This window comes from Ranitomeya imitator, chromosome 1, assembly GCF_032444005.1.
Source record: "Ranitomeya imitator isolate aRanImi1 chromosome 1, aRanImi1.pri, whole genome shotgun sequence".
Lineage (NCBI taxonomy): Eukaryota > Metazoa > Chordata > Amphibia > Anura > Dendrobatidae > Ranitomeya > Ranitomeya imitator.
The window spans coordinates 247,929,058-247,943,151 of NC_091282.1; the positions used below are offsets into that span (position 1 = coordinate 247,929,058).

Here is a 14,094-nt window from a genome sequence, read left to right on the forward strand (position 1 = left end):
AATGAACGGCGCAGAGCACTATATGGGGCAGAGCTATAGGGCAATAATGAACGGTGCAGAGCATATATGGGGCAGAGCTATAGGGCAATAATGAACGGTGCAGAGCATATATGGGGCAGAGCTATAGGGCAATAATGAACGGTGCAGAGCATATATGGGGCAGAGCTATAGGGCAATAATGAACGGCGCAGAGCACTATATGGGGCAGAGCTATAGGGCAATAATGAACGGTGCAAGAGCACTATATGGGGCACAGCTATAGGGCAATAATGAACGATGCAAGAGCACTATATGGGGCACAGCTATAGGGCAATAATGAACGGCGCAGAGCTATAGGGCAATAATGAACGGCGCAAAGCACTATATGGGTCACAGCTATAGGGCAATAATGAACAGTGCAGAGCACTATATGGTACAGCTATGGGGAAATAATGATCTATTTTTATTATTGAAATTCACTGGTAAATGCTGCATTTCCACCCTAGGCTTATACTCGAGTCAATAAGTTTTCCCAGTTTTTTGTGGCAAAATTAGGGGGGGGCGGCTTATACTCGGGTCGGCTTATACTCGAGTATATACGGTATACCTTAATGTGAAATGTTTTATTGTACTCTTATAATAAAAAACATTTGAGTAAAAAAAAATAAATAAATAAGATTGACCAGACAAAGACAAGTCTTCGTTGTTCAACCACCACAACCCCTTTGTACACCACACCAATTCCCAAACCCCATAACCTCCCTATCCAACATCACTGAAGGGGGGCTTAAATGTCTCCTCTACAAATCGCAACTCACCACCTGTGTGCTCGACCCCATCCCATCTCCTCCCCAACCTCACCACCACACTTATCTCCCATCCCTAACCCACCTCTTCAACCTATCACTAACTTCTGGCACCTTCCCTTCTGCTTTCAAACATGCCACAATCACGCCTATCCTTAAAAAGCCAACCCTCGACCCAACAGCTATGTCCAACTATCACCCAATATCGCTGCTTCCATTCACTTCCAAACTCCTGGAGCAGCACGTCCACGCTGAACTTTCCTCCCACCTTTCATCTAACTTGCTCTTTGACCATCTACAATCTGGTTTCCACCACCATCACTTAGCTGAGACAGCCCTGACCAAAATCACTAATGACCTACTCACAGCCAAAGCTAACGGACAATACTCTGTACAGTCATGGACAAAAATTGAGAATGAGACAAATATTAATTTTTCCAAAGTCTACTGCTTCATTTTTTCTAATGGCAATTTGCATATACTCCTGAATGTCAGAGTGATCAGCTTAACAGCAATTACTGTACTTGCAAAGTCAATATTTGCCCAGAAAATGAACTTTAACCCCCAAAACACATTTCAACATCATTGCAGTCCTGCCTTAAAAGGAGCAGCTAACATCATTTTAGTGATTGATCCATTAACACAGGTGTGGTGTTGATGAGGACAGGGCTGGCGATCATTCATGATTAAGTAAGAATGACATCACTGGACACTTTAAAAGGAGGCTGGTGCTTGGTATCATTGTTTCTCTTCAGTTAACCATGGTTATCTCTAAAGAAACACGTGCAGCCATCATTGCACTGCACAAAAATGGCCTAAAGGCCCCTTCACATTAAGCGACGCTGCAGCGATACCGACAACGATCCGGATCGCTGCAGCGTCGCTGTTTGGTCGCTGGAGAGCTGTCACACAGACAGCTCTCCAGCGACGAACGATGCCGGTAACCAGGGTAAACATCGGGTAACTAAGCGCAGGGCCGCGCTTAGTAACCCGATGTTTACCCTGGTTACCATCCTAAAAGTAAAAAAAAAAAAAAAAAAAAACAGTACATACTTACCTACAGCTGTCTGTCCTCCAGACGTCACCGCTCTGCTTTCCGGCTGACCGACGCTCACAGCCAGAGCAGGAGGACAGCAGAACACAGCGCTGGAGGACAGACGGCTGTAGGTAAGTATGTAGTGTTTGTTTTTTTTACTTTTAGGATGGTAACCAGGGTAAACATCGGGTTACTAAGCGCGGCCCTGCGCTTAGTTACCCGATGTTTACCCTGGTTACCAGTGAAGACATCGCTGGATCGGTGTCACACACGCCGATCCAGCGATGTCAGCAGGAGTCCAGCGACGAAATAAAGTTCTGGACTTTATTCAGCGACCAACGACAGCACAGCAGGGGCCTGATCGCTGCTGCCTGTCACCCATAGCGATTTCATTAACGATATCGTTGCTACGTCACAAAAAGCCACGATATCGTTAACAATATCGTTATGTGTGAAGGTACCTTAACAGGGAAGAGTATCGCAGCTACAAAGATTGCACCTCAGTCAACAATCTATCGCATCATCAAGAACTTCAAGGAGAGAGCTTCCATTGTTGTCAAAAAGGCTCCAGGGCGCCCAAGAAAGACCAGCAAGCGCCAGAACCGTATCTTAAAACTGTTTCAGCTGCGGGATCGGACTACCAGCAGTGCCGAGCTTGCTCAGGAATGGCAGCAGGCTGGTGTGAGTGCTTCTGCACGCACTGTGAGGCGGAGACTCTGAGCAAGGCCTGGTTTCAAGGAGGGCAGCAAAGAAGCCACTTCTCTCCAGAAAAAACATCAGGGACCGACTGATATTCTGCAAAAGGTACAGTGAGTGGACTGCTGAGGACTGGGGCAAAGTCATTTTCTCTGATGAATCCCCTTTTCGATTGTTTGGGACATCTGGAAAACAGCTTGTTCGGAGAAGAAGAGGTGAGCGCTACCACCAGTCTTGTCTCATGCCAAGTGTAAAGCATCCTGAAACCATTCATGTGTGGGGTTGCTTCTCAGCCAAGGGAATCGGCTCACTCACAGTCTTGCCTAAAAACACAGCCATGAATAAAGAATGGTACCAGAATGTCCTCCAAGAGCAACTTCTCCCAATTGTCCAAGTGCAGTTTGGCGCCCAACAATGCCTTTTCCAGCATGATGGAGCACCTTGCCATAAAGCAAAGGTGATAACTAAATGGCTCATGGAACAAAACAGAGATTTTGGGTCCATGGCCTGGAAACTCCCCAGATCTTAATCCCATTGAGAACTTGTGGTCAATCATCAAGAGACGGGTGGACAAACAAAAACCAACAAATTCTGGCAAAATGCAAGCATTGATTATGCAAGAATGGACTGCTATCAGTCACGATTTGGTCCAGAAGTTGATTGAGAGCATGCCAGGGAGAATTGCAGAGGTCTTGAAGAAGAAGGGTCAACACTGCAAATATTGACTTGCTGCATTAACTCATTCTAACTGTCAATATAACCTATTGGTACTCATAATATGATTGCAAATATATTTCTGTATGTGATATAAACATCAGACAAACACTAATAAAAACCAGAGGGCAGCAGATCATGTGAAAATATAATTTTGGTGTCATTCTCAAAACTTTTGGCCATGACTGTACTCCTCCTAGACCTGTCCTCTGCTTTCAACACAGTTGACCACTGCCTCCTACTACAGATCCTCTCTTCCTTTGTCATCAAAGACCTCGTCCTATCCTGATCTCATACCTTTCCAAACGCACATTCAGCGTCTCCCACACTACCTCCTCATCCCACCCTCTCTCTGTTGGAGTCCCCCAAGGCTCTGTCCTAGAACCCCTACTCTTCTCAATCTATACACTTGGCCTGGGACAACTCAAAGTCTCATGGATTCCAGCACCACCTTTATGCTGATGACACTCAGATCTACCTTTCTGGCCCAGACGTCACCTCCCTGCAGTCCAGAATCCCGGAGCGTCTATCAGCCATATCCTCCTTCTCCTCTCATTTCCTCAAACTCAATGTGGACAAATCTGAACTCATCATCTTTTCTCCATCTCATAGATCTTCCTTACCTGACCTATCTATCGCAATTAACGACATCACGCTTTCCCCCGTACCGGAAGTCCGCTGCCTCGGAGTAACCCTTGACTCTGCCCTGTCTTTCAAAGCACACATCCATGCTCTTGCCACCTCCTGTCGCCTCCAGCTCAAAAATAGAATTCGTCCTTTCCTCAACCGTCAATCTACTAAAATGCTTCTGTATGCCCTCATCATCTCCCGTCTTGACTACTGCAACACCCGTTTCTGTGGCCTCCCTGCTAACACCCTTGCACCTCTCCAGTCCATCATTAACTCTGCTGCCTAATTCATCTCTCTCCTCGCTACTCCCCCCCCCTCTGCAAATCTCTTCACTGGCTCCCATTCCCTCAGCGTATCCAGTTCAAATTACTAAATACTGACCTACAAAGCCATCAATAACCTGTCTCCTCCATATATCTCTGAACTAATCTCCCGCTATCTTCCCTCACTTAAAATCCGGTCCTCCCAAGACCACCTTCTCTCCTCCACACTTATTTGCTCCTCACCCAACCGCCTCCAAGACTTCTCCCGAATATCCCCCATCCTCTGAAACTCTGTGCCCCAACACGTCTGACTATCAACCACATTCGGATCCTTCAGACGGAACCTGAAAATCCACCTCTTCAGGAAAGCCTACAGCCTGCGTTGACCCTGTTGCCTCCTCACCACTATCGGAGCTACCGCCTCAACAACACCTGAGCGCCTGCAACCCTCAACCTACTGTCTCCATCCCCACCATCCTGTAGAATGTAAGCCCGCAAGGGCAGAGTCGCCCCTCTATCAGTCTGTAATTGTTAGTTTGCTTACTGTAAGTGATATCTGTAATGTGTACGTAGACCCTTCTCGTGTACAGCACCATGAACTAAATGGTGTAATAATAATAATAATCAATGCGGAGTAGCCGCTTAAATAGATGATGACAATTCTCAGTTGTTGAAGTCCCACTGAACTAACAATGTTCACCGGTCCCAGTGAGAGAAGTCATCAATATCCTATGTCTGGAAAAACCTTTAAAAAAGGTAAGATGCTAAATTTTGCAAAAAATCATTGAGAAATATTATTCACCGATTGTCTTTTCACTTGTAGCCATTAGAGAACAAAAAAAAAGCGCTTACTACATGCCGGAAAGGAGAGCGAACTGCAACTAGCCGTCATTCATTCCCGGTACCAACTATATAGTCTTGGGGCACTATAGGCATTTCAGGATGGAAAGAGGCCAGGTAGTAATATTTAACAGGATTACAGACAGAAGGCACCAAAAAATCCCCCATGGCCACCAGTCTCTCTGAATATGAATATATATTCGCTTACTCAATCTGCAGATACAAGACTCTTAAAAAAAAACAAAAAAAAACAAAAAAAAAAACAAGCATGTTTAACTTCTCCAAATACTTACAAAAGATATACAGGCAGCAAGTAACAAGATTCTAACTAGTAAGTCTTCAAACTGCTCAAGCACCAATTCCCATAGTGTTTTCCCTAAGGAAAGAGAAAAACACTTGTCACATGGACTGGAACAATGTAGGGGGATCTCACCATTCAGTATAGGCGGCACGTACCTTCTTCTGCAGGTAATTCTGATGAGGCCGATGATCCGGGAGCACATGTGGAGGAGCAGGAGTGAAGAAAAGGAAATCATTAGTATCCAATGTTTATCTAAAACAGGACAGTTTAGTAAATAATACAAGACAGACAACACTTGCTCTGGAGATAGTCCGACCATCCAAGACATTATTCACCTTAGGCCTCTTTTCCACTTGAGAGAAAAAAAAAAAAAAAAACGGTCCATAATCTGGACCGAAAAAAAGGGATGAAAAGTATGCGTTTGTCATGCGAGTTCAATGCAATTTTTTAAATCGCACCATCCGTTTTACATCCATATGCAATCTGTCTTTTTTCTCTGCAACTATTTTTACACAGTCATTTACAGGACTATTTACAGTGTTCTATGCCACAGAATGGTAAGGTATCCGTAAACGGATGGAATACGGATGGTCCGTATTCCATGCATTTTTTTCTCTCGCACCCATTGAGTTGCATTGGCGAGTCTTGTCCGAGACTCGCAGCATGCTGCGATTTTTTTCTCAGTCCGATTTCAGCTGAGTTAAAAAAAAAAAAAAATTCGCAAATGGAATGTCACCTATTGAATAACATTGGTCCGAGTGCAATCCAATTTTTTATCGGATTGCACTCGTCCGTTTTTCTCGCAAGTGGAAAAGAGGCCTAACTCAGAGGGCTGCAAGCAGCCAAAGTTCTCATACATAGCCTGGTATCTTCATTATTACACTGAATGGACTCAATCCAATACTTAGGCTGTGTGCACACGATGCGGAATTAGTGCGGATCCGCAGCGGATTTTTCCGCTCAGAAACGCAATTCCACAGTGATTTACGGTACAATATAAATCAATTGGAGGAAAAAAAAAGCTGTGTTATTGGTGTGGAAAAATCCGCATGAAATCCGCTGCGGATCAAAAGAAGTAGAATGCTACTTTTGTGCGAAACTGCAGCGCTTCTGACCCCTTTCATTATAGAAATCCGCAGGGGTAAAAAAACGCAGAAAATCCACACCTGCGTTTTCTGCCAGGAGATGCGGATTTTGTGTGGAAAATTCTGCACCGCAATCCGCAACGTGTGCACATAGCCTTAGACTTGTTTCCACCTATCCGGCTGTCCCTTCTTATGGGGCCATTCACATCACCATGCACATCAGATCCAAAATGGCAGCACGGTGCATTTTTCTATCCGGTTCCATGTATTTGCAGAAGAGAGTGAGAGAGGCTACTTGCAGGTGATACATAATCCCAGGCCTTATTCCATAGTTGGTACTATACCCACCCCAGGAGCAGTGACCATATGGATAGCCTGGCAATACTTCCTGTATCATGCTACAACTCCTTTGGCAGCCACATTTAGGCTTGGATTCTACTGATGGCTACTAGCCTTAACCTAGAGCCATCAAGTTCAGCCAACCATCTAAGGTGATGGGAAAGTTCTGACATTTGAACAATGGCAGATGTCTGTGGGAAGGTGATCAGGCATGCTGGATTTCAACATGCCTGATCCTTTTGTTCTCAGGATTAGAGTTGCCTGGCAGCAGCTAATTCACTTAGACTATATGAATAAGGGGGGCACTGTGTCTGCAGTCAGCTTTAGCGCGCCACCCCCCCCCCCCCATATCTATTGTTACCTTAAATATCAATGGTTAAAATAGTCACTAAGGCTCTGCCATCAAACGTACAGAAATTCAGAGCAAAAAAATAAATGGAACCTACAGCAAAATCCAAAACGGTCTTTTAGATGGATGGTCCCTAAAAGAAGAGGACAATATACACTGGATATACGAGAACTCACAACTGAAGTCTAGATCAGGGTATATGTAATGTAACCAGCACACAAGATACCGCAATCCCAGGGCCAATCAGAATTAACGTAACCACCACCACCTATACCACAATCCCAAGGCCAATAACCAGAAATAACGTAACCACAACCTATACCACAATCCCAAGGCCAATAACCAGAAATAACGTAACCACCACCTATACCGCAACCATAGGGCCAATAATCAGAAATAACGTAACCACCACCTATACCACAACCATAGGGCCAATAACCAGAAATAACGTAATCACCACCTATACCGCAATCCCAGGGCCAATAACCAGAAATAACGAACCACCACCTATACCGCAATCACAGGGCCAATCAGAATTAACGTAACCACCACCTATACCGCAATCCCAGGGCCAATCAGAATTAACGTAACCACCACCTATACCGCAATCCCAGGGCCAATCAGAAATAACGTAACCACCACCTATACCGCAATCTCAGGGCCAATCAGAAATAACGTAACCACAACCTATACCACAACCATAGGGCCAATAATCAGAAATAACGTAACCACCACCTATACCACAATCCCAAGGCCAATAACCAGAAATAACGTAACCACAACCTATACCACAATCCTAAGGCCAATAACCAGAAATAACGTAACCACCACCTATACCACAACCATAGGGCAAATAACCAGAAATAACGTAACCACCACCTATACCGCAACCATAGGGCCAATAATCAGAAATAACGTAACCACCACCTATACCACAACCATAGGGCAAATAACCAGAAATAACGTAACCACCACCTATACCACAACCATAGGGCCAATAACCAGAAATAATGTAACCACCATCTATACCGCAATCCCAGGGCCAATAATCAGTAATACTGTTATACACTGCGCCAATAATGATAGAGATCTAATACACCACAACCATGTCGCCCGCACCAGCCGCCTCTCTCGCCCTGCGGTGCCGCCCGGGCACACATCTGGGCACACACCGGCAGGTGTCCGGGAGGCGGAGGGACCGGCCGGGAGCAGGCACGAGGCTGCAGCCATGTTCCGTGTGATGCCGGCAGGGCTAGGCCCGGACAGGAAGTGCCCACATGATGAAGTGCCCACATGATGGCGCCTCCTGGAGCCCCGGGCACGTACCGTTGGGCCCCCACCGCTCCTTCTGCTTCTTGACCTGCTCCAGGCCCAGCCCCGTGCTCTCGTTCACGTTGCAGTGCGCCAGCACCTCCTCCACCGTCTTGGTGTGTGCGTTCTCCATGGTTCTCCCGTTGTCTTGTTCTCTGGGCCGGCGGTGTTCACATACGAGCCCCCCGCCTCGGGCACGGAGTCTGGGCTCGGGTCACTCCCGGTCGTTCCCAGCTGCCTTTTGATGTTACGACTGCTTCTCACAGGGCGACCGGTGCCGCGCTGATGTCGGGGGTTACCGGACCAGGACGAGCCGGGGAGCAGCGGCGGTTCCCTTAGTGTTTGTCCCGGAGCTGCGGCCTCCCTTTATGGTGTCTCCCTTCGGTGTGCTGGGCCTGAGCGCTCCGTGCTGCCGCCGCTACTAGTGGCTCTGCCGAACAGCCGCTATAGCATTTTATTCCGAGGCTGCTCCGGGCTCACGAACGCTGCATGTGGACGACTCTGATTGGTCGAGGCCCGCGTCATCAAGCCACGCCCTTAGCATTCAGCAGGATCCCGGATCATGATGACGTAGCACGAAGTGTCCCGGTGGGGGAGCGCGACCTGCACTCGGCCGAGGTTGTGGGGGCGGGGCCTGGGAGCCGCGTCATCCAGCGCTGAGCGCTCGTCACCATCCTCCAGTGTCTGCCCACCGTCATGTGTGCACGGTCACTGGGTACTATGGTGCCCGCTCCAGGATCCGGCGCCCCGATAATGTCCCATAAGGACCTGCGGAGCAATAATACCGCCGTGCAGAGCCCCTACTGTGCGGACCAGAGGGTGAGTGACAGGGAATCTGCCGCCACAGAGTCTGAGAGCTTCCTAGTGTAGAGACAGAGCCCCTGATTCCAGGGTTGTCACCTCTGGCTGCTTAGGCTACGTTCACATTGGCGTTCCGCCAATGTGCGTCGCTGTTGCGCCGGCGACGCAGCGGCGACGCAGCGGCGACGCGCCCCTATGTTTAACATAGGGGACGCGTGCGTTGTTTTGGTGGCGTTTTTCGCCACGTGCGTCGTTTCCGGACGCAAGAAAACGCTACATTGTAGCATTTTCTGTGCGTCCGATTTTCGTCAAAAACGACGCACGCGTCGCAAAACGCGCGCGTTTTTGCGCGCGTTTGCGTGCATTTTTACGTGCGTCGCCGACGCAGGGCGGCGCAACGCTAGTGTGAACCTAGCCTTAGGTTACTTCACACTGGCGTTTTTTTTAATACATCGCAATGCGTCGTTTAGGGGAAAAAACACATCCTCAAAGTTGTTTGCAGGATGCGTTTTTGCCCCATAGAGTTACATTACCGACGCATTGCGACGTATTGACACACGTCGCAACCGTCGTGTGACGGACCGCCGGGAGCAAAAAACGTTAAATGTAACGTTTTTTTGCTGCCGACGGACCGCTTTTTCCGACTGCGCATGCCCGGCCGGAACTCCGCCCCCACTTCCCCGCACCTCACAATGGGGCAGCGGATGCGCCGGAGAAATGCATCCGCTGCACCCGTTGTGCGGCGCATCAAACGCTAGCGTCGGAATCTCGGCCCGACGCACTGCGACGGGCTGAATCCGACGCTAGGGTGAAAGTAGCTTTAGGCTTCTTTCACACGTGCGTCGTGTGACGTCCGTCTCAATCCGTCATTTTGGGAAAAAAACGGATCCTGCAAATGTGCCCGCAGGATGGGTTTTTTTTCCCATAGATTTGTATTAGCGACGGATGGCCATATGTTGCGTCCGTCGTGCACTGGATCCGTCGTGTTTTGGCGGACCGTCGGCACGAAAAAACGTTCAAGGGAACGTTTTTTTCGTACGTCGCGTCCGCCATTTCCTACCACGCATGCGCGGCCAGAACTCCGCCCCCTCCTCCCAGGACATAGAATGGGCAGCGGATGCGTTGAAAAACTGCATCCGCTGCCCACGTTGTGCCACATCTTCTCTGCACCCGCTCCAGTTCAGCTATGTCTTTCTTATACACCGGAGACCAGAACTGTGCACAGTATTCTACGTGTAACAGCACGGTGGCGCAGTGGTTAGCACAGCAGCGCTGGAGTCCTGGGTTCAAGCCCCACTAAGGACAACATCTGCAAAGAGTTTGTATGTTCTCTCCGTGTTTGCGTGGGTTTCCTCCGGGTACTCCGGTTTCCTCCCACATTCCAAAGACATACTGATAGGGAATTTAGATTGTGAGCCCCAACGGGGACAGCAACGATAATGTGTGCAACCTGTAAAGCGCTGCGGAATATGTTAGCGCTATATAAAAATAAAGATTGTTATAAGTGTGGTCGCACTACCCCATGTTCCAAATTATTATGCAAATGACATTTTTCTCGGATTTTCCTAAATGGTCGGTGCAAATGACAGTCAGTCTAATAAAAGTCATCACCCGTAAGATTATACATCGAATTTTATTGAAGAAACCTCCCAATGATAACAGTATAATCTCCAAACTGGATAAAAACTCAAAATGCACTGTTCCACATTATTAGGCACAGTAGAATTTCTATACATTTGATATGTTTTAAAGAACTGAGAATACTTATTTGTGGAATTTGCAGCATTAGGAGGTCACATTCACTGAACAAGAAAGCTATTTAACTCCAAAACCTCCTAACAGGCCAAGTTACATGTTAACATAGGACCCTTCTTTGATATCACCTTCACGATTCTTGCATCCATTGAACTTGTGGGTTTTTGGAGAGTTTCTGCTTGTATTTCTTTGCATGAAGTCAGAATAGCCTTCCAGAGCCGCTGTTTTGATGTGAACTGCCTCCCACCCTCAGAGATCTTGTGCTGGATGATACTCCAAAGGTTCTCTATAGGGTTGAGGTCAGGGGAAGATGGTGGCCACACCATGAGTTTATCTACTTTTATGCCCACAGCAGCCAATGACTCAGAGGTATTCTTTGCAGCATGAGATGGTGCATTGTCACTGTCACGCTCGCGCCCAGACTGGTTGGTGCGGGCGTGCGGGGGTGTGACCCCACTGGACCACAGACCAAACTTCCCTGGAAGGGGCGTAACTAAGTAGCTTCCTAGGTGTTCGCTGGAGCCTCTGATGGTGAGGTCAGACTTGTGCAATAGGAAGCTACCAGGTACCACTCCAGGGTGGTGTCTGGCTGTGGCTGCTGATCCCTCCGGGGAACGGAACATAGACAGGCAAGCGGGCACGGCAGGCACTTTGGCAGACAGGCGAGCACGGCTGGGACACAGGCAGACAGACGGGTACAACAGAGACACTGGCGGGCACGGCTGGCTCTCTGGTAGGCTGGCAGGACAGGCGGACAAGGCTGGTACACTGGAAGAACCGGTAGGGACTGGTCTGCAGACAGGTATGTAAAACAGGTAAGAACCTGTTCAAACAGGAGGACTTAAGAAAAGGTAGAGGAAGATCGCAAGAGCGGATGCAGAGCGAAAGCACAGGAGCTAGAGCCAATAACAGAGATGCCGTAGGCGGAGCCAAGTGCAGAAATGCAGGAGGCGGAGCAAAGAGCTGGAGGCGGAGCCTAGTGCAGAAACGCAGGAGGCGGAGCAAAGAGCTGGAGCCAAGTGCAGAAACGCAGGAGGCGGAGCCAAGTGCAGAAACGCAGGAGGCGGAGCCAAGAGCAGGAGAAGTAGAACCGCAAAGAGCGGAGCCAGGTAGAACCACAAGGAGCGGAGCCGCAGAGCGAAGCCACAGAGTGCAGAGCAAGGTCAGAGCGAAGCCAGAGTGCAGAGCAAGGTCAGAGTGCAGAGCAAAGTCACTGAGAGCAGAGCTAGAGCTAAGCCACAGAGTGCAGAGCAAGACACAGAGAACACACAGCAGGGAAAGGAAATCTAGACGGATATAAACGAACACAGGAACAGGACTAGACTAAGACAGAGTCAGGAACGAGACAAGGCACAGAGACATGGACACAAGCCAGGGTGCGACGCCCCTCTGGGTGGCGGACATAAGCCAGGGTACGAAACCCCGCTGGGTGGCTACACAAGGATATAGCGCAGGGTACTAAGCCCCACTGGGTGGCTACACAGGACACGGACCAGGGTACAACGCCCCCCTGGGTGGCGGAACACAAGAGTCATAGAGACATAGCCTGGCACTTCAGCAGCTAAGAATTGACTGAAGGAGTAAGTTGCACAGGCCCCCACCAATGGGTGGGGATGTCTTAAATACAGGAAGCCTCATGGCGATTGGCGAGGGACACCTTAGCAAGGTGCACACAGCCTCTATAAGAAACAGGAGTTGCTGGCGCCGCCCCCCTATGCACACAGCCAGAGCATGCACAGAGCAGACATGAGGCACACAGCATGGAGCTGGCAGCAGAGAGAAGTCACCACAAGGCCCAGAGAAGTAAGTGAGTTTGAGTGTAATGCAGGTGGGGGATGGGAGGCCTTGCAGTGATGCCAGCAGGGTTGTTACAGTCATGCATGAAGATGATTTTGCTCCTGAAGGCACGTTTCTGCTTTTTATACCATGGAAGAAAGTTGTCAATCAGAAACTCTATATACTTTGCAGAGGTCATTTTCACACCTTCAGGAACCATAAAGGGCCCTACCAGCTGTCTTCCCATGATTCCGGCCCAAAACATGACTCCTCCACCTCCTTGCTGGCGTCACAGCCTTGTTGGGACATAGTGGCCATCCACCAACCATCCACTACTTCATCCATCTGGACCATCCAGGGTTGCTCGACATTCATCAGTAAACAAGACTGAAAATTAGTCTCCATGTATGTCTGGGCCCACTGCAACCATTTCTGCTTGTGAATGCTGTTTAGGGGTGGCCGAATGGTAGGTTTATTATTATTATTTATTTATATAGCACCATTAATTCCATGGTGATGTACATGAGAAAGGGTTTACATACAGAGTTATAGATATCGTTTACAGTCTACAAGTTTACAGTGACAGACTGGTACAGAGGGGAGAGGACCCTGTCCTTGCGGACTTACAATCTATGGGATAGTGGGGAAGAGGCACAAGGTAGGGGCGAGGCGGCGGCTCTGGCGATGGAGAGGCGGCGGCTCTGGCGATGGAGAGGCGGCAGAATGGTTATTGCAGGCTGTGTGCTTTCTTGAAGAGATGGGTTTTCAGGTTCCGTCTGAAGGATCCGAGGGTGGTGGATAGTCGGACGTGATGAGGCATGGAATTCCAGAGGATGGGGGCTATTGGGGAAAAATCTTGGAGGCGGTTGTGTGAGGAACGAATAAGTGTGGAGGAGAGTAGGTGGTCTTGTGAGGATCGGAGATTACGTGAGGGAAGATATTGGGAGATTAGTTCAGAGATTTAGGGAGGGGACAGGTTGTGGATGGCTTTGTAGATCAGTGTTAGTAGTTTGAACTGGATTTGTTAGGGAATTGGGAGCCAGTGGAGGGATTTGCAGAGGGGAGAAGCAGGGGAGTAGCGAGAAGAGAGGTTGATTAGCCAGGCAGCAGAGTTGAGGAGAGACTGGAGTGGTGCAAGAGAGTTAGCGGGGAGGCCACAGAGGAGGGTGTTGCAGTAGTCGAGGCGGGAGATGATGGCATGCACAAGAGTTTTGGTAGATTGTGGGCTGAGGAAGGAACGGATTCTGGCTACATTTTTGTGTTGGAGGCGACAGGAGGTGGCAAGAGTTTGGACTTGCGGTTTGAAGGACAGGGCAGAGTTGAGAGTTACCCCGAGGCAACGGATTTCAGGTGCGGGAGAGAGCGAGAGAGAGGTACTGGAAGCCGTGAGACTTTATGAGTTGTCCTAGGCCA

At 48.7% G+C, this 14,094-nt stretch overlaps 1 protein-coding gene and 1 long non-coding RNA gene across 4 annotated transcripts in view; one reads left to right on the top strand and one right to left on the bottom strand.

Moving 5' to 3' along the window:
• Window positions 1–8,860, bottom strand: part of ATP2A2 (ATPase sarcoplasmic/endoplasmic reticulum Ca2+ transporting 2) — a 41,526-nt gene extending 32,666 nt beyond the window's left edge. For 2 of the 3 annotated variants that reach the window (XR_011318586.1, XM_069755263.1), the window contains exons 1-3: window positions 8,365–8,860; window positions 5,421–5,438; window positions 5,258–5,340 (exon numbers count right to left, since the gene is read on the bottom strand). Coding sequence is in view for 2 of the 3 variants with exons in the window: in XM_069755263.1 (XP_069611364.1) it covers window positions 5,258–5,340; window positions 5,421–5,438; window positions 8,365–8,482 (219 nt within the window). In the remaining variant the exon portion in view is untranslated. The remainder of the gene's footprint in view (window positions 1–5,257; window positions 5,341–5,420; window positions 5,439–8,364) is intronic. The other variant, XM_069755275.1, reaches the window with a different exon arrangement.
• Window positions 8,861–9,050: 190 nt separating this feature from the next.
• Window positions 9,051–14,094, top strand: part of LOC138657712 (uncharacterized) — an 83,736-nt gene continuing 78,692 nt past the window's right edge. The window contains exon 1 of the long non-coding RNA XR_011317151.1: window positions 9,051–9,168. This is a non-coding gene — a long non-coding RNA (uncharacterized lncRNA). The remainder of the gene's footprint in view (window positions 9,169–14,094) is intronic.